At 40.0% G+C, this 27,059-nt stretch overlaps 1 protein-coding gene across 8 annotated transcripts in view; it reads right to left on the bottom strand.

Annotated features, from left to right (window-relative positions):
* Nucleotides 1–27,059, bottom strand: part of chl1b (cell adhesion molecule L1-like b) — a 63,951-nt gene that overhangs the window by 25,132 nt on the left and 11,760 nt on the right. For 6 of the 8 annotated variants that reach the window (XM_079342342.1, XM_079342338.1, XM_079342340.1 and 3 more), the window contains exons 2-6: nt 12,165–12,241; nt 2,867–3,056; nt 1,716–1,733; nt 790–898; nt 410–600 (exon numbers count right to left, since the gene is read on the bottom strand). In XM_079342342.1, the coding sequence (XP_079198468.1) occupies nt 410–600; nt 790–898; nt 1,716–1,733; nt 2,867–2,966 (418 nt within the window). In that variant the 5' untranslated portion in view covers nt 2,967–3,056; nt 12,165–12,241. Of the gene's footprint in view, nt 1–409; nt 601–789; nt 899–1,715; nt 1,734–2,866; nt 3,057–9,983; nt 10,288–12,164; nt 12,242–27,059 lie in introns of those variants that run through there. The other 2 variants (XM_079342336.1, XM_079342337.1) reach the window with 2 other exon arrangements.

The following is a 27,059-nucleotide window of genomic DNA, read 5'->3' on the forward strand; positions in this document are numbered from 1 at the left end:
CACATTACAACTATGATAATGTGTGGTTGTCATTGAAGCTGAGTGGTTGAAACCTAGCCAAATAAAGTCAAAGCCCCTCCCTTAGCAGTGCATTTTCTTTGGGAATTTATCTAATTGTGCTTGAGATCAAAATGAAAAATATATCAAAAGAAATAATGGAGAGGCCAGATGCAGTCGATGCTTCCTTCAATACAGAGGTACGGGTGAAATGCTGTAAGGGTGGGGGTGCTTCGGAGCCTCAGTGACTTTCTGCCACATCCAATACAATGAATAGCTCACAATGGAGAGGTGCAGTCATTATACAGGACTGCTGGTCCTGAATCAGTCTGAAAGAATTGTAACAGAGCACCACACACACACACACACACACACACACACACACACACACATTCAGATGTATGATACTCACGGGGCACAATGAACTCAATCTCCTTCGATATGGCCGTCCCCAGTTTGTTTGAGGCGTAACAGCGATAGGCTCCCTGGTACTCTGTAAGGTTTCCATTATTGGGTATCACAAAGGTCCCAGAATTCTCCTCTTTCATCAGCCGGGGGTCTAGAGAGGGGTCGAATTCCTGACCGTTCTTCGTCCATTTGAATCTACATAAAGAAAGCCAGTGATAAAATGTGAAATCTTTCAGCTATGGGTGCAGCATGTTCACTTAAACCAAAAATCCACATAAGGATGTTGATGTGAATGTTGTTGTTGTTGTTTGTTACTAGTGTCTGTCTGGCTGCTAACAATCTTCTCATGGTTCCATCTGAAGAAACGCAAGGCTCAGTACTCACTCTGGCTCGGGATTCCCTTTGGCTTCACACATCATGGGGAAGCTCTCGTCAAAAGGGAAGGCGATAAGAGAGCTCGGTGACTGGGCTGTGATGGTGGGCAGCTGCTCAACTGGGAAACAAACAAACAGGCATGAGAATGTGAGAATCAAAAAAATGCCTCATCATTCTAAAGTATCTCATGCTCAACAGGACGCTGAGTCAGTGGTTCACAACCTGTTTGGCCAGTGACCGGGCACGGCAATGTCTACTGTAACCCCTTACATGGCTGAGAAAGAACCAACCTGTGCACATTACACATTTTATTTCCAGTATTGTTTGATTTTTTTTCTTTGAATTTAAAATAGCCTGAATTTGCAAAGGGGTCCAGAATTTCATAAGAAAAATAAATGTCTGGCATAAAATAAACATTTCCTTTTATTCTAAACCCCCAATACAGTTGTTTGACCGTAAGGGGAAATACAAGAGATAGCTCAGATTCAGAACCACTGACCCATAATGTTAGGATGGTGTGGAGAGTTCTATCCCAAAACATTATTTATCAAACATATTGGGAATAAGTTTAATGATGATAAGTAAGAGATAAGAATTCCACTTAATGATTTGATTTAAATTATCACTGACATCAGTTTTTGGCATACAACTCTCTCATTTGACTTTGTTAAACTTTATGGTAACAGAGTTTGACATGTGCTGCACATGGAAAAATACACAACTGGCTGAGTATTAAAAATATGAAGAGACCAAATGCAAAGGAAAAATGGGAAATGCCATGACCATGCTTTCGTAAGTGATGACACATGATATTCAGATTCAACACATATGGCTGTAGTAAAGCTGCAGCTTTGCTCAACAGTGAGCCAAGAGATTAACAGGAACGAACTGAGGATGTCACTAATACCAGCTACAGTGTGTCACAGAGAACTTACTGTTTACATGACCTAAAACTACAAAATCCAAGGAAGCGAGGGAAAATAAACAAAACAATAGAAGTCAGCTGTTTGGGAATAATTCCTTCATGTCACAAGCGTTCAAGTAAACCCTTTAAACACACACGAGATATGCAAAACAGAGAGCTGAATTATAAGGATATTCTGACATCTGGAGACCAACATGTTTCTGCCTTTTAACAAAACCACTTTGAAGTTCTTTTTTTTTTGTTTTTTTTCATCAAGCCCTTTAGAGATTTTTTTTTCTGAATAATTTAGAGGTTTGATATGAGTTTCCAAGGAAACTGGGATACAAGCAGATCTAAGACAAAAGAAACAACATTTTAGATACAAACACGATAATAGCTGTAAATTTATTCCATTCAGAGAATGCTTGATGATTGTAACAGTTCTCTCTTGTGAGGTTTATTCACTTCTAAATTATTCAGATAACCCTATCTGTCAGAAAAAGAAGCACTTCAAGTTTAACTGGGTACAAGGTCCTTGTAGGTAAACAAGGACCTTGTTTACCTACAATAAGAAGACTCTTTATACATTAAGGTTTTGTGTAACACTGTTATTTTTTGCTTCATTAATGACCCTGAAGTAGCCTCTTATGTTGTTTTATCAAAGTTATATCTGTTCAGTGTGATTCTAGTTTGAACCATCAAACAGCAGTGTAAATAACACACAATTCATCGTTTAAAACAACCTATTTTAAGTGTAAAGAATAGACTACTCAATTGTTTTTTTTTACATTCATTAGGGACGTTTAAATATCTTAATATAAGTGTTGTTACTTGTAAAAATGATTAAACTAGTGCAATTTTAACTTCAACCATGAAACAGTTCTTATTCGACCATAATATATATCGGCACACTTTTCAATACATTATTGGAGGTTGAAAGTGCCCAGACGCGTATTCTACATTTCTCCTCTATTTTTCAAAAAAACATACATGGTTGAAACTTGCTGTCCCATTGTTTTTGATAAGTCAATGTATGTGATAACATAAAACCACACAGTATGTGTGTCACAGTGTTTGAGAAAATAGACTTCTGCCATGTGATTTGGCAGTCCCTTCACGTTAACCCCAGCAGTCATTGGAACAAATGTGGACCCCTCCTTCATAGAACAAGTCTCCACTCACCTTCCAGTGGAATGTCAATGGCTGTAGTCTTGTAGAAGGCACAAAGACAGGTGAGCAAGCACAGGACAGGGACAAATCCTAGGCTAGTCTGCAACCTCATGGTTTCACAGGGAATCTTGGAAATCCTCAAGAAATGAGTGGTCCTTCCTCAGTCTCAGTTCATCTCTCTGGCGCACCAAAGATGCGGTACCTGTGAAGGAAGCACAGACGGAGAAGGCCCCATGAATTCCACCCACGCACAGACAGACAGAAAGGCAAACCCCAAACACAACAAATCCCCCGTGACTGGGAGCCCGGCTGCTCTCTACTCATCCAGGCATAACCAGGCACACCGCACATATTCATTTGCATCAACAGGGATTCTCTGCTAGTTCAATTTTTGCTTTGACAAAGAAATATTCTCATTAAAGCTTCCTATTCCTTCCCCAGGGACTGAAATAGTTTTGTAGTTTGATGTCTGTGGAAGTGTGTAGTAGAGGGTGCATTCTAAGAGCAAGCATGAAAACAACAAACAAAGAAGGAGCCTGTGGATTTATTGATGCACAGCAGATGTTCAGCATTACTGCAAGAAAGGGTCCGCTCAAAATCCAAGCAAGGATTTAAAAGGAATTCCAATCAAATTACAGATAATATTCAGCGGATTGAATCATGATGTTTTGATCTGTGCCTGTATGTTTCTGATAACAATGACTGAAAAGATTAACAAAATAGTGCAGGAACAGATTTATCTTGTATTGCCAGAAATACTGCCTGAGGGATGTTAAGCATAAACAGCATACATAGTTAACAGTCAGAGAGAGTAAGCTGTCTGCACTCACACACTGACAGGCTGCAGGAAACAGAGCACTGGATAATTTTCCAGCCAACAGACCAGAGTCTGGACTATAATGAGCACATGATCGGTTCAGAGTGCAGGGTAAGGAGGACTGAAAAGTGCAATGTAACAGAACTATAGTGTCTGCAGCAGTGTTCTGTAAATGCTCTGGGGTGTCAGTTAATTAGTTTCCTTGTGCTGGCGGTAACCCAGCTCAGCAGGCCACGCTGGAGTAATTAGCGCGACAGCTAAAGCACAACATAATAACAATGAGAAAATTACAGCAAAACATTATAGCATTTTAGAGAAGAGTTAAATCCTCAGGTTGTTGGTCCACAGAGAGTTAGTGTAATTGTTTAAAAATAAATGGAATTACACCCTGGTGAAGTCCAGTAGTTGCAAATACTGCATTAGTGTTGTTTAAGCGTTCAGTTGTTGCTATGAGAGGCATATATTACCAGGCAGCAGAAACCCAGACATGACCTTTACAACAACGATTAAAGTCTAAAAACTGTTCAGCCTATAGAAAGAGCTTCCTGCTCAGAATAGTGTTTGAAGCCAACTCTGGGTTTTTTATGTCTTTTTTTCCATTTTCCTTCCAGCTTAACAAATTTAAGAGGATACACTGAAGTCAAACTTGTGTTCGGCTGGTGTGATTGAATTATTGACTCAGGAACAAGAGTCAAATAAATGTATGCAGTGGCTGTCTGTGTTCAGATGACCCTTCACTCTGAACTTTCCAACCAAGCCTCTTAAATATAAAATATTAACTCTCTGTGTTACTCAAACTGGCCTTTTTGAAGGAACTTGTGACCCCGCCCCACCAACCTTAAGCACTGCCAACATCGTTTGAGACTTTGAGGTAGCTATACATCAATCCCACTCAATTACTAAGAGACCGACAGACTTTTTTTTCAACAGAAGATTTGTGCCTGAGAGTTATAAGTCAGACATTAAAATGCCTCGAGCCTTTCCCAGACATGAAGATTTATGTTGCTCGATGGAGATTAAAATCAAAAGTTAAGGGCTTTGTATTGATTGGCTTGTGCTTTGTTGTTAAGACTTTGCTGGAAAGGTTAAGAGAGGGAAGAGGGGGTTACAATTCCCACATGACAATGGATTCTCATTGTTCAATTGTGCTGGCCTAAAATCGTTTCCCTTAACACTGCATTGGATGGATTAAATGTTATTCAAAGTGTGCCTGATCATTTGCCTCATGACTTAATTCATTTGGTTTTACCTCGATAAACTTTCATTGAGATCTCGCTCAGCCATCTGCTTAAGGGAGGTCTGCTCTGAGGACTTTACTGCCACAAGTAGTGTTGTCTACATTGTAGTCCTAGGTTTAGTGCCCGTAGGACCTATATGGCGAACACAAGAGGGGCCCTCTTAAGCTCGCCTGATTTACGGACCACAGGCTGTTCTTAATCCCCGCCCCTTTAAGCAGCAATCACACCATCCTGAGATTGATGTAGCTGGCAGGAGGTTAAAAGCTGCTCACTGTGGGAAGGCCAATATGAACCCTCACCTTACTTAACCAGGGCTCAGAGGGGGACAGAAGTTCTATATGCAGGCAATCTTGTTCTGCACTCCAATACTCTTTCCTGTAATGGATGGAGAGCACTTTCTGACTTTCTCATTGCCAATCTAAACCTAAAAGACTTCTTTGAAAACAAAGGCATTGTATCCTTACTGTTCCCTTTCTCATTGCTACAATTGGAAGAGATGTTGACAGTAAGTTAAACCCTGCAAAGCTAGCACACACCAGAGACAGGTGGTGCAACCAAAACAAATGTGTGACAATAGGAACAGAACTTAGGTTGCATTAAAGCCACGCAGATCTAAAAGCATACAAGCTCTTTTCCACTGAAGGTTTTTTTTTCTATCAGTCAGAACAGTGCTTGAGACTTCCTTCAGGATTCAGGAATCAACATGGTGAAAGAAATACACAATGAGGACTGCAAAAATAGCAACACAGCCGGTTGTTGTTTTTTGTTTGCACATGAAGAAAACACTTCAATGAGCACCGAATGAATAGCATTGTTTTAACTGCTGTTGAAAAAACTGTCCTGGCCTTTTTAAAAAGAAAGCAGAGCTCAGGGCATAATCCTGAAAAGAGAAGGAAAGGGGCAACAAATGGGCAACATAGTATGAGGACTATGAGGACAGCAGTGCTAGCTTGGCTAGAAGCCATCTTAGCAGACAACCTGTGTATCCCCCCTGAGGAGTTTCAGAGAGACTGATTTCTAATCAAAGACTGCATTATTTTTTGTTTGTTTGTTTGTTTGTTTGTTTTTAAAGTAAATGAATGAATCAATGAGTTTACCTGTTGAAAAGACAAAAATAAAGAGTTGCTTCCTGGAGCATTTTCCACACTTCTTCATGTGTTGTTTAGTAAAGAGGAGGGGTCAAAGCACTCCCATTTCAGTTGAAGGCAGTTAGGGTTCTTGAGCTGGCACCATCTGCTCCCTTCTCACTCAAAGAAAACAGGCGGAGAAGTGTGGGCCTACTGTAGTTTAATGTGCAAGCCTGTAATAGGATTAAGCAGATCCTCGTCTTGTCAGGCTGGATTAAAATATTCTCTATGCTAAAGACCTGAGATGTGAAGACAGCAGATCCACACTCCCCTCTCACAGCTCTGATAATGCCTACTACACTGAGTCCCATTTGATCATTCAAGAGCAATTAAACCAGCGGCCGAGCTGATTAACACTAAGCTGCAATTCACTCGCTTTGCTTCTGATGTGTGTAATGAGTCCAGTTTTTTTCATTTAGTCTTTGTTCTTTTTTTTCTCCACAAACTGCTCATTTACGGAAGTAGATGGCAAAATAAACCAATTGTAAAACATTCCCCTCAAAATTTTGATCTAGACTTTTTTTAAGCTTTGGCAATGTTTTCTGTAGAACTGTATTCCACTACACCTAATTAATTTAGTATTGAAATATTGATAGCGTGAGATAAAAGGAAACATGATGCTTAATGAGATTAGAAAGAGGGTGCAATAAAAGATAATTTGCTTGTCTAATTGAGATTTGGCTTGACTTTACAGCCGTTCAAAAAGCATGACAGTTTAATTATAACACCATCAATATTTCAGGGGTCTGCAGCTTTAGCAGGATGAGGGGACTGGAGTTGGCCAGAGGAGAGACAAGAGACAAGTGGAGGGGGCTGAGGGGGGGAGGAATAAGGAGAGGCTCTCAGGTGTGAAGGAATGAGGCTCAGTCAGAGAGAGATATAGCGCCTGAGCTGATGAACTGTGTGCTATGAACTAATAAAAGACGACCTTCGTGACCCCGCAGAACCTCTGCTCACATGGGAGAAGCAGTACGCAGCACACATAACCTGCAGTGACCCTGCAGGCCATCCACTAATATTCAGAGCTATAGGGTGATCATCACGTCACTGCTCCGACTTGGAACAGGTAGTGTCATTAGAAAACGTGTTTTCAGTCTTCATATTAACCTATGAAGACGGAAACCAGTGTCGGCCCACATAGTCGCGGCGGATCGGTCTTGACCTACGTAATCTCGTTGTACTTGTACCTGTACCTGTTACAATGACAATAAAGATTAATTCATATTAACTTATATGTAACTTGTATGGTCTACTTGTAATGTGTGATGTCTTGTGAATTATGTACTCTTTTGTATCTGTCTTGTTGAACGTTCGCTATACCTGCCTTAGGACTACGGATGAAAATTAGCTCTTGTGCTCCGCCATTTTTACATTGCTGCTTTATGCTGACATGTTGATGAATATGCATTGTCCTAATTCAAATAAATAAATAAATAAATAAATGAAATGAAAATGAAATGAAAACACTGGAGGGTTTTATCTGCTCAGAACAGTGCATGTGTCTGAATTAAATGTTACAAGAGTCCTTCATGACATGACAATAAATAATGCAGAGTGTGTGTTATGTATGCTAAAAACTAGCTAACAGCAGCTGTCAGTCCTTACTTTGAACCTTCCTATATTTATGTGTAAAGCAAAAGGAAAGGTTTCCAAAAGTGCACTGCACCTGTCGGCATCACAGCTTACAGCTTTTTTCATATTCCCTCTGATCTGTTCTCTTTGAAGTCCCACAGGAGTAGCCCTCACCAGGACAATAATCACATTAGTGTGTGATCCCGGCCGAGTAGCTGGCAGAGAGATGAATTCACAAGTTGGACAGCAGGGACTGGAATAATATTTTGTCAGATCTACTCCTCTCCACATTGGTTCACTTTGTTTGACTGATGCTGGCAATTTCCCCCAGACGAAAGTGTGCCACAGCTAGACATGATCGATGGCTCTTATATCCCAAATCCTCACCTCCATCAGACCCAGAAGCAATTTATTTCTGCCATGTACCAGGAATTTCTGATGTCAGCACAGAAGACACAGAGTGCTAGCTAAAAAGGTTTTTCACCCTTATTTTTTTTTATCTATTCTTTTAATTACTCCGGTGTCCAATATAAAAGCAACCTAAATTATAATTTAAGATTGTGAAATGAGAGGTTCTCTACTGACTGCAAATCAGAATTAGTATTTCGTGTCCAGTGCTCGAGCCCAGCAGCTGGACAATGTTACTCTGTGTAAGTTGTTTGACACAGCTGTTGGATATACAGTCTAGTTCCTGTTCCTCTCCATCACTCAGGGTCAATCTGAGGTTATGTTGAAACAAATGGAATGGTAATAGCCATAGAACATGATATATTTGTAAATTATTGCACAATAAAGCAAATAATTGAATCGACTTTTGACTCAATGCTCAAAATGTCAATCTTGTGAGATGTGATGCTCAGTCCTCAGATTATTTCTAAGGAGCTACTTTTAGAGTAAAGTGTCAGCCGGTGCTTATTAATTTTTATTTTTCTCATATTTTAAAAATTAGATTAAAATGACAAAACAACAGTTCAAATCAGTTGTGAATCAGTTGAGAAAGAATGGGACACCCTTGGTGAGTGTGTCCCCTCAAACAAAAAACAAATCACATTTTTAACAACCAGATAACTGATGTCCACATTATATTGTGTCTTTGACAAAGATTTTACCTACACCAACAACATATTGAGATTCATTTTAGATTTTCTATATTTCATAAAAAACTCTGAAATATAACCATCATATTTTAAACAATACATGGAAAATAAAAGTTACTATTTAAAAGATGTCCACAGTGCGGCTGTGTATTGGCAAGGATCTCAAAATGAGATATGCATGTACATGGGTCACTTCATGATAGGCTTGGTGATACTTTGCAATTTTCTTAATAATTTACTTAGAACATTTAAATTGGAGCAGAGAATTCAGCTTGATGGGTAACTCAGTAAAAATATTCAATTCATAAAAAGTTTTAACACCAGTTTAAAACACACAAAATTAGTTACTATTTAAAAATATGTTTTTCGTAACCATGGAAACAAAAACATAGGCTGTAGTCACCCAAAACTGCCAACTTGTTTTTGATTTACCAAGCTGCACACGATGCTGGTACAAAAAAAAAAAAAACCTCAGGCACAAACCCACTCATCTAAAATCCTGTCAACAGTAACATGAGGTAAAATAAGGAGGATTTCCCTATCAGACCAGATTATGTTATCCATGACCACAGCCACTTATAATCTGAAGGGTGTGTCTGTGGTCTGTATCTGTAACTGTGGGATATATAAGGACATTTTTAATCTTTTTAGTGTAACGCTGGGGGCGGTGAGAAAACTGAATTATCAGTGAAAACAAATGCTGTGATACTTTGCTTGTTTGATTCTTTGGAAAAGAGCCTTAGTGATGCACTTATCAGTCACAGTTATTACAGCTGGATTCCAGTTTGATGAAAATTAGCTTTAGCATGTCAATTTTACTTTTTAATTATCATAAATCTCCAACAACACATCGTAAATATTCTAGAGTGCAAGCTGTTTCTCATTCCCACCAGACAGTAAGGGCATCATAAGCAGCAAGCATTTGAATTGTGACTAACCTTTATTTGGTTGCTCAAAACCAATACTATGAATATTCATACTAATAATACAAACATGTATACTCGTTGTTGTGGTCATACACATTTGACATGATCTAATTTTTATTTGGGTAAAATAAAAAATAAAATATTTAAATTTGATCCTAAAAGGCTCCTTCTTTGGTTAATTATATATACTTTTTTAAATACAAGAGAACAATCTTGAGTTGTGTGAGTCTGTGAATCTGCAGCCACTGATTTGATGTGTCCTCCTTACTGAGAGACCACTCGACTCGACACTATACCCAAATCTGCTGCAGCAGCTCTATATAAACATCCCTTGATACTGAAGCGTACTTACAATAATGTTCGTCATTCTCAGCTCTGGTGCCCATGAGAGAAGGAACTATTCCATTCTAGGTAATAAAATCCACAAGAAAAATGAAAGCACGAGTTTGGTCGGATCAGCAGAAAAGTGGACAGATCCGTGCACGTTCTGTGTTGTGTCGTACAGGCTGGAGACGGCGAGGAACAGAGGCACTGTAGTCACATATGTTGCCAAAGCCTCTAGCTTGGCAAAGACGCTCATTAAGCCACTGACAATCATTCCAACAAAGCCCGATCTAGAGGCTATTCACCGGCTGTGTACAAAGGAGAGTGGAGGAATGCTGAAGGCTCAATGAAGAGTGTTCATTTGCAATGATCAATTGGAGTAAAATGTATGAAAAGTAAACCAGGCGGGAGCACAGATCACCTGCCGAGTGAAAGTCTGTTAATATTTTCCCCTCTTCTTCTGTAGTCTCCCTACTGCCAGAACAAGTCTTTCATTGACCTCGCTTTCAAACATGTTCCATGTCCCCCAAAAAAATATCAGTGTATTTTATTTAAAAAAAAAAAAAAAAAGACTCATTCCTGCTCATTCTTTAGTATGAATTTGTACTTATGGGGAAACCTGAGAGTTAACACTCAAGGCCTTTTCTTAAACACTGCAAGGATGGAGTTGGGTGAAAGCTAGTTGACACGTCCGGATACAGCTCAGAGCACAGAGACTGCTGAGGCTATCTATAAGAGCCTTGCATCAGCCCAACGTAAAAAAATAAATAAAAAAATCCTGCAGTCCCCCCCCCCCACGCAACGCGAGGGGGAAGGGAGGAAGCAACCCCAGTCTGGATGATGTATGGTGTGGACCCTAGGTTGAGACGTGGGTTTTAAAAAGGAAAAAGGCAGAAAATGAAAGGGGGGAGGAGGGTCATGCTTGAATTATGCTGAGGGGATGGTAACAGCAGCCAACGACCAACCTAAAGCATGGTTGTTTAGAGGGAACTTGCACAAATGACGTTGTTATCACTCGGGCCTCACAACAGCTGACAGCTGGGAAATAGAGGAGGGAAGGTTTTGTACCTTTTGTACTTAACAGCTAAATTTGGTCATGAAATAGCTTCCAGCGGTTTATTTTACCCCGAAAAATGTAATTAAACTGATAACAACAAATCATATTTTAAAAGAGCTTAAACTTTTCCCATGAAGTGCAGCTTTTATGATGAAGTACACAGATTGGCTTTACAACTAGAGAAGAAGATGAAGGAAAAGCAGATGCTGTCGGCTGAGTGTCTTAGACTTCAAAAAAGGGTTGGGAGGGGGCACACTGATCTTTTCATGATGAGAGCAGTCAGCCAAAGTCAGTAACTGAGAACACTCAAACGCCTCTGCAGTGCCAGTGCAAGGCCCTTAGAGCCCATAAGCACTCTTTGAGCTACAACAGGATGGAGCTGCCATTATGGCCACACAAACAGAGGGAAGCCTTATGAACTTTGCACAAATGCTTAGTGCTCCGGGGCTGGACAGCTCTGGAAGTCCGGAGAGATGGGTAGGTACCGGGGCGGGCTGCCAGTTCCGAAGAGCTTAGTGTTCGTGCACTGAGGCCAGACAAACCTGACATTGTCCTGGGCACTGCCCCGGGAAAGCCTCTTCCCCTTTATCCGAGCCACTCTGACTCATTCACACTTCCAGTTGAGTTGAATCACTGATTTAGACATGACTTACAGAGGCAAAAGGCAAACATGCATTCACACTTTAAACCAATTGTTTCAATGTGACAAAGGATCACAGAGAGAAAGAGCGAGCAGATCCTGCAACTCAATCAACTCTCAGAAACTTGCATAAACTTGCTTATTTCCTGCTGTCAGTTAGATTCACAGGAACCAGATGTGTCATTTGTCACAGTCATTTCCCAGTCTGATGTTTGGAGCAAACTCACTTCGTTGAAACTCATTGAGAAATGTAATTTGTTCATGTATTGCATGAATGACAAACCTCTTATCTTCCTTATGCAGAATCATTTAATGTTATCGGACCTTTGCAAGATGTAGGTCCATGATCGTATCATGTAAACGAAAGAAAAATAATGACCTACTGCCCCTCCCTTTTGCACAAACAATGCCAGGCCCATTGAAAACTAAAGCCATGTAACCCTCCCACCATCAGTGCCACCACACTGTGAGCATTTAGAGCAGAGAAAAAAAATGCAGGGGGTGTTACTCACTTCAATCCCGCACAGAAAAACCTTCCAATATGTTTTGAAAGCAGGTGCCAACTCGATACTCATAAATCTTCTTTAACCTGTCGAGATAAAAAAAAAAAATGTAAATACTGAAAAATAGAATTCAATAAATGAGTTAAGGCTGAGCCATAAATATCCCTGAAGGACAAACAGATTGATGAGCAGACACAATGACTGATTTACACGTCTTCCATCTTTTGGCAAATGTGCTGGCTCCACACAGTGTGGGGTATTTAATTGAACTTTGGGCACATGGCCTATTTCACACAAAAAAAAGTCTGTTACTCAGTCTGTCAAAAACGGTCAATAAGCCTCTAACCTGGCACTTGCTGATAGTCGCAGTCAACCTGCCTTTGGCTGATACCATTTTCTCTGTTTTCTGAGCTCTGAATCAATATAAAAACCTCTGCATACCTCTGTATGTTTTTCTTATAAGTTACCATGGTAACAGGTGCCTCTATCGTCATACTGATCACTTAGGCGTTGATGAAAAGTTGTCCTGAGCTGATGCATTTGTGGACAGCTTTTCCTGAAGCATCCTTTCACCATGTGAATATATTTCTTTCACAGACGCAGTTTGTGTTTTCATCACAAACTCTATTTGAACTTAGCGAAAAAACCTGTGTGATACCGCCAGAGCTGTGACTGGTCCTGTTTATGATCTGTGACTGCAAATGAAAAACAGACAGATTTCCAGCCCACATGTGCATTTCTCCATTATCTGCGGCACTTTAACAGCCTCTTCAATTATTTCCAGATCTGCGCTGACAGCTGATTTATTCAGTGCTGCATATGACAGAGAAACAGATCAAACAACAGATTAACAGCAAAGGAGGGCTGCACACGTTCTGTGGTTAATCTCAAGTCCTGTAATTAACACTGTCTTGATGTATAGCTTCAAACAGGTCAGCAAGTTAGGGTTTAAAGTCTCAGGTCTTCTAGGACAAATAAAACAGAACACTCAGCAGTGTAAAGACAGACTGCAGGACATGGAGAGAACAGGAGAGAGAGACTGTACCAGACAGTCATCCAGCACTCTCAGCCAAAAGTGCCGGTCATCAGAGCTACACAGATGGCGCGCTCAGTGATCATGGCAGTGTTCAGGGGATCTCTACTCCTGATTAGCACACCTACTGAACACAATGTGCACAACAACGTCTGTCCTGTCCCTGCCTGCAAATGACTGGGAGTAAGCACACCACTTTCACAATCAGCCGCCATAATGCAAACGCTCAGTCCCGCTCCTTCTGAAAAATCATCATGATTTAAGTTATTTCTTTTTTTGCACAGGTCAATGAAGGTGCTGAGACAGGTATTGAAGTAAAAAAAAAAAAAAAAGACAAGCCACAAAAAAAAGACCACAGACCAAATCTTACATTTCTGTTTGTTTGTTTTTCCAAATGGAAAGTGATCATCGTATAAGCAGCAGGATAAAAAACCCCTTGTTCAGCCTAATCACATGCACCGTTATTCACTCATTACAATAATGAAAATAATGGACCTGAGCAAGAGCAAAGTAGTTCCTCTGCTTTTATCTGCCTCTCTGTTGACAAGTTCTGATGAAGTGTCCACTTAGGCGTCAGTTTAATCATGTTTCCCCCAAGAATCAATAACCTATTCCCCCCAGGTCACTTTTAGCAATGGAAAAGTCCTCAGCGCTACAGCCATTTAGAGTGTGTACACAGCTGACAGAGAATACAGAGACAAACATGAGCTTGAAAATGAATTCACTGAGATAAACGCAGTGTCTCTAAGTAAAATGTGTAGGCATGGTAACCAGGCTTGGCTCTGCTATGTGATACACCCTGGACACACAGCCTTCCAAGTGATTGGAGGGATCAGCATACATATTGGCACAAACACATTGTGGGCAAACGTACTCACACATGCAGAGACCTGCTAACACAAATGAAACTCTAGCCTGAATCAAAGCCCTTTCTCCAGAGAGGGTACTCAGTATGAATATGACTGTGAGCTCCTGCAGGCAGGAAGCTAAATGAAAAGATAATCTCCATCAACAGCCATCGAGCTATCATAGAACATGGTTCATCAGGCAACATGTTCTCCTTAATATTATTATGCCAACAAGTGTGTTTCATTATTTTCAGACATATCCTTTTTTTTTTCGCCTACAACTTTTTATAGCAGGCAGTAAGAAGCTAATAGCCTTTTAAGGAGTGTCCAGCAGGCCACCTCTTCACACATTCATTTGGGGGTCAGACCTTTAGGAGCACTGAGGCACATCAAGCATGTCGCGCTACACAGCTAATCCTGCGGTGGAAAATGTTGGAGGGACCCGTCTCACATGAAAGCACAGCAAGAGTCGAGGGGGCAGACCAATATTTGAGACAAATTAAAAGTGTGTGTGTGTGTGTGTGTGTGTGTGTATTAAAGTGTGAGAGAGGGAAGTAGGGGTGTGTTGAGGACAAGGCCTTTTCCCTGTGTGTGTGTGTGTGTGTGTTTGTGTGTGCGTGAGTTTTTACAAAGACATGCTCGTCAATAGGTTGGCTGTGCAACTTTCAAGCTTCATCCTGTAGGCCAGGGGTGTCCAAAGTGCGGCCCGGGGGCCATTTGTGGCCCTTGAGTGGATTTTTTTGTGGCTCTTGACTTCAAATCGAAGAATCAGAAGATTTTGGCCCCAGGCCTCATCAGATGGCATAATTCGTTCTTTTTTTCTTTTTCATGTTAGCGAGGGAGACCTAGAAAAGCCTGACTGTTCTTTCAAAAAAATTAGAAAACAACAGTTTCCCACTACAATTAGTTATTGTGTATTTACATTATTTTTTGAAGAGGTCAAAAAACAAAAAGTTCCTTCCAATATTTAAAAAAAAACAAAAAAAAACCCCTGTGGCCCGTGAGCGATTCTAACGCGACAATTTTGGCCCGCAAGAAAAAAACTTTGGACACCACTGCTGTAGGCTATTCAGTAAGCATGCAAAAAGAACACTGAGTGGTCTACTTCAGTGTGTGTGTGTGTGTGTGTGGGGGGGGGGGGCTGACAATGTGTCCAGATGTTACTTTATCTTGTAACATTGAGAAATGTCGGATTTTCCAACATTTACCTTGAAACGTGTTCTTTCTCATGTGCAACATTACCATCCACATCTGACCATGGGAAGCATGCAGTGTTGGGAAACTCATGGCACTGTTAATCTCAGAGCCTCTCTCGATAGCCAATTAGCCAATGTCAGGAGTCGTAGCCCACAGGCATGATAGTAAACTACATCAGGAACCACACTAACATGCATTTAAATACAATTTACCTTCTGGCTTCACTTGATGGATTTTACTTGTCAGCAATAAGTTATATTTTGAATACATCATATGCTACGTCTAGTGATGGCTTGTTAAAGTTTAAATCAATATAAATTATTTCATGTGTCTGCAAGGGCCTGTCGAGGAAGAGGAAATGTATTAAGTTACATTAAACCTTGTGAACGGCAGGTACAGCTAAATAAATTGCAAAGACTGTGAGAAATGTATGAAGGCACCCGGTAACCTCAGGGAAGCCTCAGGTAGGCAGGTAGCCTCCAGTTTGTTGTTGATAAATGGGAGGACAAAAAACAAAAATGTCCGGGATACATCTATTTTTTTACTGCTTTATGCCCCAATGCATACGTGCAATCAACAAATCAAACAAATTACGTCATCACATTAAATATATATATAGGTGTGCCGGATAATCTACCCAGCATCAGATCATTACAGTGGATGTGGGTTTCTTAACAAATGAAGAGCCTGAGGCTTTTAGTGTTCCTATGAGCTCTTGCCGCTTGAAAAGATTCTGGAACATTCTAAACAAATGCCTGCTTCAAACTGAAACACAGGGCACACCCAGAAAGTTATCTTTTCACAGCTTCAAAGGACACATGGGCATTAAAAAAATCCAGTGAAAGGGGCTTTTGGAGTTGGTGCTTTTGTCAGGCTAACATCAAAAGCTCTGCCGGAAGACACAATGTAGCTTTGTGTTGTCCGTGTGGGTGGAGGTCTGTATTCACTGTAGTAAAAGTCACTGAGAGGAGGACTAACTTTTATGTTTAAATCCAGTTCCAGTAAAGCAGCATAAGGTTGTTTGGAGAAGAAAATATCTGTATTCAATGTCCTTATAACCCAGTTGTTCATGGCACTATCAGATGTGGTTTACAGTGGTCGAGGTCCTTTTGTACCAAGGACAGACTAGAATACTCCACATGTTATGGAAAGAATGAAAACAATAAAGCCCAATAAACGAACATTAATACAAACCCTTTGTTTGTTTTTTTTACTGATATGATAATTTATCTATTTGAATCTAAGATCAGAAGTAAAGAAAAGCCTATAATGATTTTTTTTTTTTTTTGGTTGTGACCCAATCAAATAAATGAAATCAACACATTGTTCGCACGTCAGCTGTGCAGACATGCTGCATGTCACTGATCAATAACCAACAGCACAGTGAACTTTGGAGGAGACGATTATAGCATCCCTCTGCAGGCCATTCAAGACTGAGGTCAGATTATGAATCATGAATGCTGATTTTGGATGCAACTTCCATCTCTTACAGATTTATTTTATTCATATGAATTGACAATTCAGATCACACAAACATGTAAGTCTTGCTCTAGAGCTCAGAACATGTGCAGTTTATTTGAGTGAGGGGTTGAGCTTCAGCAGGTTAAGGGGCCAAAAAAAGAGTGGTTTTATTTAGTTCTCAGGAAGTAATAGGTGGAGAGAGTTTCCTATAATATAGTTTTAAATACTACTGCTGCAGTCTAACGTCTATGGTGGGATCAAATCTAATTTGCTTAATCATAAAATCGAACACTCAGTAGGGCAGAGTGAGAGGTGGAAATGAAGATAAAAATCCACATGTTCTATTCATATCTATGGACTCCACCCTTGGAAATAAAGGTGTGTTGTCATCATCCTTTAAACACTGGTACATTTTGAATTTATTTTGTGGTTTGGAACCCATCCCAGAAAAAGGTTGGCTGATCGTGAGCTTGGCAGGCATTTGAACCTCGCTTCATGTGGTAGCTAAATAATCCGGTTAACTGATGATTTATTACTTAGGAGTATGCGCTGCATGGCAGGCAAAGGCAAACAACTTGAATAACTGTACACTCAGTAATACACAAGGACATAACTTTCACACAATGGTTACAAAGGTTGGTCCTCAGAGAGGATATAACAATATCTAAGCACTGAGGAAAAATACATTTTCACAGTTTGAATCCAGTGTTCCTGTGTTAAATGTAAATATATGTCATTATCTGGGAAATATATATTTTTAAAGGATTATCTGATTATTTTTACAACAAAATAACTATTCTTATTTTCTTTAAAATGTCTGAGTACTCATCCTACACTCAGGGGTGTTTATTAATTTTGGACAAATTAAAATGCATCGCTTAAAACAACAATTCAATCAAATTCATCCCAATGTACACTATGTCCCGCCTTAAATCTCGTGATGGGTTCTTTCCTGTTTCAGTAGGATATAGGTGACAACACAGCAGTTAGATAGTCACAAAGTTCTGTTTCGTGGGGACTTTAAGGTTGAGGTGAAGGATTAAATAGTCAAATAATGCATCACTGGGCTGGGAAACGTCTGTCGTTCACTTTTTAAAAAGTAGCATTGTTGACAGCTTGTCAAGCTGTTGTAGTATTCCAAAGTCCATAGACGAAACATATTATCATGTACTCTATCAAAACATCAATAACACTTTTAAGGGTGTTTCTGAGGAGTAGTTCAATAAACAGCCCAGTGTTTGTTTGAAACACCTGGACGCCAACGGATGAGTCAAAACTTGGATTTGCTTGTCTGATCAATCAAACCAGTCAATGTAAAATTGAATGTGTTCCACGGGTTAACCAGAATGTCACTCAAGAAATACTTTTGGAGCAGCTGACATATTATCAATGGACTGCCTTTCAGCACCAATCCAGATAACAAATAATTACTTTCCCAATCAATCACTTAAGCCTGCCTGCATACTATTTATTATTTTGCACAGAGTACAGGTCCTAGTGTTGCCGTCATTTACATATCGGACCACATAGTCAATGGCATTTAAAATTACCCACAAGAATGGCTAACACTTCCAATGACTGCGCCAGGAAACTTTTTTAGCTCAAAAAGTTCACAAAGTATGATGTGATCTATGACGGGCTGCTTAAGTAACCACAGAACGGAGATCTTTTTATAGATGTTTTAAATGTCATGTTCCATACTTCGTTTCAAACAAAGGTCTGAGTGACTCCAGAGAATGGAAAACAACCTCGATGCTCAGCGTGACATAACATGCTTGTGTACATCTTCCAGAGGGGGAAAAAAATGATTCAGTTGCCCTGTTCCCCAGAAAACCAGCTGTCTTGTTGTCATATTTGTCATGTCCTGTAATGTTGTTGGCTTCTGTATGAAGACTCCAGCCACAGCCAGCATTAGGGAGGACTATGCCATGTCGTGACATGGGAACCCTTAAAAACGTGTTAAGAGCCGGAGGCATTAGCATTTTGGACGCTACTGAATAGGGCCATTTGTTCCTCTTCCTGTGCCTCACTGAAAGACTCTATTAAGGGGAGGTTTAGGAATTAGTCTGTTTAGGATATTGAAGTTGGACAGCATACAGAGATCATTTGACAATAGATGTTCGCAGAAAACATTCACAAGAAGGAGAAAGAATTGAAAAAATACGATAGAGCAACAAAAAGCATTGTTTTCCTGTGCTCGAGTATGTTTTAAGAAAAACAATGTTGCTGACAGTCCAAAAGTAAGTCATGTGTTTGTAAAACTTGTTTTCCCTGAAACCCTTGCGTGACACATACAACAAATCAATAGGAACGAACAGTGCGTCATTGATGAGCCTTTCTAGCTGTGACATAGGACTAAATATTGACCACATGTAAAACAGAGCTTACGTTTTACATCCGGCACACAAAGTGTCTCTCACTTCGAAAAAAACAAACAAACATGCAAACGAAGAATAAAGTCATAATGACAGAAGTGTAAATTGGATTTCACTTTGATGGTTTTTTAGTACGCTGGTGACGAACTGAGCAAAAATTGTCTTTGCTGTTGCCTCCATTTACAAAATCTCTGATTGATCTCTGAGTCTACCTCATGCTGTGTTCACAGCAGGATCTGTGGTCAGTCTGAGTCAACGCGCTTCACTGTCTGACATCCCAGCTTTCATCTCAAAGCCTTTAACAGTTTCTGTTAAATTTAGAATGACTACTTCATCCATAATGCATATTCTCCTGCCTAACGATCAACAATGACTAGTACACTGCATCTTAGCAACAAGCGTTCTACTCTTCAGTTTGATTCACTATCACCATTTTTCTGCTGTGCCAAAACGCTACATTGCTAATACCAAATGAAAAACTAAATGGATAGTGAAGTTCACTTGATACAGGGTCAATCTCTTACAAGAAATCGAACAATCTTGACAGTATACTTAATTTAGTTTGAAGTTGTGATTCCCAAGTGCTTGAAGTCGTAATATTTAGATGTAAAATAACCTCTTACAGGTCCTCAGTGTTAACTTCAACACGGCTGGAATTTGAATGTAGAGTTGTGGGTTTTGTTGTACTGCAAATAATTTGAATTCAACAAAAACAGAGCACTGATAAAGCAGCAAACCAACTAAACATTTACATTGAGGTCTTAAAATTAAAGGGGTGTTTTAGCCAAGCTGCTGGAACTGACGCTACGAATAATTGTGTACAAAATTCAATGTAATTAATTTAAATCTTTTGAAGATAATCAGATACTTCAGTTTGTAAAAGGAGCTCCATAACTGGTGGAAAAATATTCAAGCTGGTTTCCGAATTCAGTTATTTACTATCCAAACTATCCAAATGAGACGGAGAATGCCATTGATAAAGACACCGATGTGAACAGTCAAAGCTATTTATTAACAATAGACTATTGTTAATAAATAGCTTTAACTGACAAAACTATTAAATGTAAAAAATGAAGGGCATGTTTACAGATAAACTTTGAAAAATGCTTGTTCGCTTACTAATAGTTTATTTCTACTTTTGTAATACCCTCCTCAGAGCCTTTGACACTACAACTAAGATTGGATTTCATCATGCAATCACAGGTCTCCTTGTCTCAGACACCTCCTTTTCAATCCTATACACTTAGTTCTCTAAATTGCGTACTTTATCCATTAATATTTTGTAATGGCCTCTCTTCTTCTATGCTGCAAGGTGACCCTGAAATCAATCTCGTCCTCTAATGACAGATCTAATTGTGATAAATGTAGTTTATTGCTACAACAGAAGCAAATGTTTATTGAATACAAAACTTGGCTCAGCTCCCATAGCTAGTGTGGGTCAGCCTTTCGTAGCTCATGCTAAATGTATGCAGGTAGCACATGTGCGAGCAAAATGGTTTCTCCCAGGAACCCTGACTGGGTATAACAGCCGCTGCTTCGTATGGAGGATTGATCTCCTGCAATGAGTATTGATCAGGAAGGAAAGAGCTCAGCCATTGGGATAATCATCATCAATGACCCCCCTCTATCTGCCAGAACAACATTAGAGTAAGAAGTTTAATCATACATCATGCAATATCAGGGGAAAAATCCTGACAAATCCTTCCCTTTTAAAGAGAAAATACAGAATTATCTAAGACCAGAACAAATCTTCTCCATGACATTATAACTGATCAGCCTGACAAGGATAAAAGTGAACCACATCATTTTAATTCTATCGATCAATGGATTTTATTGCAAGCACTGAGATTCACAATGGAAAATTTATCTGAAAGCTTATTGATTTATATTCGTGCTGTACCTTTGGAGGAGGGGATACTGCGGCAAACACCAGGAATGGGGCAAACACGATGACTGCAGGCTCTTCAGTAAAGAGTTCATTTGGCTGGCTAAAAATCTATACTGCCTTCTAAAGGGGGGGGGATACTGGATCCGCCTTTGCATGTAATTGGAAAGAGATGGCCGTGTAAAGCTTTTATCATGACTACAGAAACAACTTGATGAATGTGCCTGGTCATGGGCCTGTATTGATTTTAAAATACTGCATTTAACACTTTATTGCCAAATAGCACTGATTTATAATATCAGCTTTTAAAGCTAGAATATTTGTGGTTTGTATATATTTATGTTTATATAGGCATTAAAAATCTTGAATTATTGCACACCCAAAGCACATCAATTTAACCACACCCATCCCCCAGTTTTATACTGCCATTGCTGTAGGTCTCCCTCCCCATTCCTGCTTCCCTACACTGAAATGAGAAAACAGCACTGTCTCTCCCAGCCTTTAAATGAAGATAAACAAAGACAAACTCTTCAATTAGCGACCTCCTGTGATTTAAGGCTCGTTGAAAGAGGATGGAATAACTAATGCTGTGGTGATTGCGCTTCAGCACAAACGTTTTTTGTAAGGCCTACACCCTTCAGGAACAAGACCACAAATTCATCTCTCTTAAATTAATTCATGTGTTCACACTCTCGGGTCTCAGATGAGCTCTCTGAATGTGCCGAGGCAGCAAAACCGGGACAGCCATTAGTGTCTACAGCCGTACTGCCTTAATGATGATGGCTGTGGACTTGCTGTGGTCTGCATTCTGGGACACAGAGCTCCTGGCTCTGGTCAGACAAGGAGGGATTTCCCAACCTGCTCTAATGTACTATGTAGTACGGATAGTAGCCCGGCTACATTCACAACACCAGGACCAAATGGCTCTGAACAACATCCCTTTTATTCACTAAACTAAAGCACATACAGCATTGATCAAAGTGGCTTTTTTCCCAGTTTTGTCTTTCATGCTTTACACAGCCTTTTAGGTTTGAAGTCTTTTATCTCTTATTATTAAGAAAAAATAAGCCATGAATAAAGGCTTCATAATTCATCATCAAAAAAATCACAACCTTAATTCATACATACATGTGCTCTCCTTTTTAAATGGTGACGATTAACTTGCTTATATTTCCCTATGCATTCAAAAACACGCTCTCTGCGTTTTTTGCTTAAGAATCCCACTTGATATATCAGTCCCACATAGCATTAAGCTAACCACACATTTAATTCAAGGATTAGGCCATAAACTAGCCTAAAAGGGCCCCATACCTCTCTCATTTATTTTCCTCATTTACACGCTTCGCTGTCAGTCACTGTTACTATAGTAACCACAAACGTGGGCAGTGGCACACAGAAAGGAAATAAATTGGAGCAGCATTTTTTGCTCAAGAGTTGATTAAAGAACGATCATGTGAGGGAATCGTGATCTCAATTCCCAAGGAAGAAAAATCGTGATTTAAATTTCAGCAAGAATCGTGCAGCCCCATGAATAAGTCAAATCCAAGTAGCAGACTCCAGTCGCCGAGCACAGAGTGCACGTTTCCACCGACTTTTACCAATTGTTGAGCAAAAAAACAAACAAACCCCCCTGGCAATGTTCCCTCTAATTTTTCATGTGTCTGGGCATACACACAAGCTCCCTGAGCACACTAAGGACCACTGTGAGCAACATCAGATGTGCACGCTGTGGCCACACACCAGTATCATACCTGTCCAAAACCTTGGATCAAAGCAAGTTACATGGCTTATTAAAAGAATCGAATTACAGCAGCAATTTTCACTAGTTTACTTTTTAAAGTGATTTGACAAACTTTAAAGGAAAAAGACAAAAATCTTGTTGTTCATGAGATGTGTAGTATGTTTTATGTGAAGAGTCTTGCTTGGCCATGTGAAGAGTCTTGCTTGGCCATGGGAAGAGTCTTGCTTGGCCATGGGAAGAGTCTTGCTTGGCCATGGGAAGAGTCTTGCTTTGGCCATGGGAAGAGCCTTGCTTGGCCATGGGAAGAGTCTTGCTTGGCCATGGGAAGAGTCTTGCTTTGGCCTGGGTGAGGTCCAGTTGTGGCCTGGGTGAGGGTCCTGTTCTGGAAGAAGTGATACATATACACCTTTCAGACATAACATTTTGTTCACATTAAAACATTCACATTTTGCACAATGACGTGTGCTGTAGCTTGTGATACAGTGTAAATTCCTGTAACTCTGTCTGTAAAATATGTAATTACTCAGTTTTTTATTATCATTTCTACTACCCATACATTGTCTAGTAGTAACATCATTTAATGATTAATATCCATAAGTAAAAAATCTTTGTAAATGTCACTAGAATATGCACAAATCTGACTTAAATTTTACCTTATTTTTCACGTCTGTCCTTCTCACTTCTCCAATGGTTGTACACTTTGTCCAGGTTGATGGCTTCGTCTGCTTCTTGCTTTGACTTTATGCGCATCAGCTGGTCCAAATGTGCCACTTCAAGACGATTTCTGTCACCCAGTTTCACCGCTTGTTCTTCTATTTGAACATATTCCGACAGCCATTCCATCTTAAAAGAACCGCATTTCTTTTTCACAATGGCTTGGTGAGTGGATGTGTCGCTGCCCGTTCGTTTCGCCATGATAAGGGGTTAACATTTGCTTATCGTAACTCCACCGCACTGTTGTTAGCTAGCTAACCTGCGTGGGGCGAATGGGCAGGGTTAATATGCAAGCACTGTCAATGATTGGCTGCGTAGCGTAAGTGAACCGAATCATATCATTGGCTGGACACCTGTCACTCACTGAGTTACGTTGCAAAATGGTACAGAAAACAAAATTATTATTGTTATTATTATTGGTTTAATTGATTCGATAAGATTAGGACTAATATTAGATATTAATTAATACGTTTATGTTGAATTTTATTTTATGCGCTGCATAGATTTTCTTGTGCGCTGAGAATGTGCGAGCAGTGCGCGATTGCACAAGCGCGCAGCTTAGAGGGAACATTGCCCCCTGGTTCCTTTCAGTGCAGGTTTTGGGCATATTAGACTGAGCATCAAAATGGAATCCAGTGCTTATGGCTGTCTGACCAGCATCGGCCCCATTTCACAATTCACAGGGCTTGGACAGACTAACGTGACTCTACTAGTAATGCCTATGCTCCTAGCAACAGTATGCTCCTCGAGCTACATGAATCACCTCACAGTCTCTACAGTAAAAGAATTTCAATAGTTCCTGCAATCACAGGTGTACTACCATTTGTGCTACTATAATGATGATCCAACACAAGCCAGTACACAGAACATTATGATTTCAACACACCTCATACAAACCCAGAGATACAATCGAGATGATGACAATTCAGAGAACATAAAGGGATACTTCACCCATTTACATGAAGCTGTGTATCATTAGAAACATGGTAGTAGTGTTGAATGGTCATGAATCCAGCCCTCATTTTGCCCTGAGATGAGAAAAATATATTTTTCTTTGCCTGGAAGTTTTCTTCATGTGATGCAATATGACGCTTTTAGCATCATATGAAGAAAACTTTCAAGCAACAGCAAAATAATTGAATTATATGTCTAAAGGGTGGTGAAATAATGACATTGAACATTTCATCATGAGAAGATATGGTGTATGAGGAGCCTACTGTAGGTTATACTGTATCTCCCTGATGCATTGGTTCCAAATACCACGCAGTGATTGCTTATAAATCCTCTCTTCACTTTGATAGAAGTGCCTCTGTGAAAGCAAGACACACTCTGTGAAAGCATGACACACTCCTAAAGCTACAAAGGCTTGACAGAAGTTCCTTTTTTAGTTGTTGAATAAATCTTTACATTATTTTGCTGTTACAGATAAGATGAGGGCTGCTATTTACTTCTTGACTAAGGCTGATTCACACTAACAAAGTTGTCCCGTACCACACTTAAGCACTATTGACTGACTGCACGATTTAGAGCAATTTTTCTCTGACTTTGAGGCTAATTTTGAGTCATTTTAATCAGATACAGTCGTGATATAATTTTTTTTTTAAAAAGAAAAGAGACATGATGTCGAGCCCACGTCCACACTTTAAAGAACTACACAGAGAACATGACAGCTACTTTGTATCTTATTTTGAGTCACATTCGTCAGAACACTCCAGGTTTCTCCATCATGAAGGCTGGAGCCACGTGCTTGAGCACAGTACAAAGCGATCACACAGGTCAAACAAACTGGACAGTGTGATCGTGCCCTGAGTTAGCTGAAAGAAAGAAGGAGCAGTTTTGGTTTGCTTTACAAGGTTGAAATTCAAGGGTTGTTTAACTGGAATAAAATGTATAAAGAAGGGTTCTTTAAAAGTCACAAATGAATGTTTGTTGTCACTGGAAGCACTGCAATCTGTTCTATAACGCACACAGGAAATGTCTGCTAAAGGACTGGCCTTCTTAAGAAGACACAATACACAGGGTTAATAGCACTGCCTCGGCACACTTTCGACCCCAGCTAAAATCCCACCTCACTGCAGGTGGTAAAGAAAAAGAGGGGCTCAAGTATTAAAGAGGCCTCTGTGTGTTAGTAATGACATTCGACACGGTACAACAGAGGAAGACCTGCCTGTAACCTTCAAACCCCCCCCCCACACCTCCTCCACTGGTGAACCACAGGAGGAAGTGAAGCCATCTGTAACACAGGTCCGGCTACAAACAGGGAACCAGGGACTTCTCCCAGCAGAGGGATATGATCCAAATGTTTCAACAGCAGGTGAGTTACGCCACACAGCACAGCTAAGGGCCCTAAACAGCACCAGTTAAAAAAGAAGACACACCCTGGGGGAATAAGACCTGTGGAAAAAATCTTTGCCAATGTTTTGCCCACTTTGCACTCTGAAAAGCATAAAAACCACTGAATGACACAGGCGCGAACTGTGGCTCAGCTGGGGCAAGATGCTGTTAGAAAGGGATTACTGAGGTGTAAAACAGGAGGTATTAATTTTTTGTATGTCGCGTGAGGGAAAGCTCATGTGAATCCATCAGCTGTCAGAAAGCTGTCAGACCTCAAGGCTAATGGTGTCAATTATATGTGCTTTCTGGGGGGATCTCGGTGAGCATCCTGTGTCAAACTGTCATCCCATGCACACCGTGGTTCCATAAATTATCATGACCCCTGCAGAGACGTCAGTCTCTTGTTTAGACTATATTTGTTGGATGGATAAATTACAGAAGTGACACCACGTGACAATAAAGGGATAGTTGCGTATTTTTCAAGTTGGGTGTATTATCCACAGGAGATGCCTGTCAGCTCGCAGACAGGGCCATTTGCATCATACATTTTAGTACATTTTAAGAAAAACTGCTGATTTGCTACACTTAGTAACTGTTCAATGCATAATTTTACTGTCAACAAGCCACTTATTTATATACTACTTGGGTTCCCTCTCTCTTTCAGACCTGTTGAGATTAGATTTGCAAAGGGGTGGAAAGTTTCTGGAAACTTTCAATGAGAAGTTAAGCTTGGGAATTTTGAAAGCATTCCAAAACAGAAACTTTCCATGGGAATTATGAGAATTTATAGGAATCAACTTGAGGGTAATTTAATCAGCAAGTATATCATATCCATGCATAAATGTTAACACTCTGTCCTAGTATAAGCAGACATCCAAAAAAAAGACCTCCAAAATTTTAATTTAATTTAAAAAACAAACATTTCAATAGATTAACATCACATTTTTAAATTGCATTAACCCATAATATCATCCAAACTCACTTTCCTTTATGTAGTCCACGGGCTAAAATGTGTGGCTTCAATAGTGTTGTGCTCTGGGCTCAAAGTGTGGTCCACGGTTCTAGAACTCATCTGTGTATGTGATGGGGGCGCGGCCTCAATAGCCCTGCAGTAAGCAGTGTGCTATAGCATTGATATATGCACTTACTTCAAATCTGGTTGTTTTAGTCAAGCTGATGCTAAAATACATTTTCCCCAATTTAAGATCCCTTCAATTTTGTAAATTCTCGGTTTATTTCCGTTTATTCCAATTGAAAGTTTCCAACTTTGAAAATTCCCAGAATTATGCAACCCTAAAGATCCATCAACACTGCAC

Source organism: Symphodus melops, assembly GCF_947650265.1.
Source record: "Symphodus melops genome assembly, chromosome: 4".
Taxonomy (NCBI): domain Eukaryota; kingdom Metazoa; phylum Chordata; class Actinopteri; order Labriformes; family Labridae; genus Symphodus; species Symphodus melops.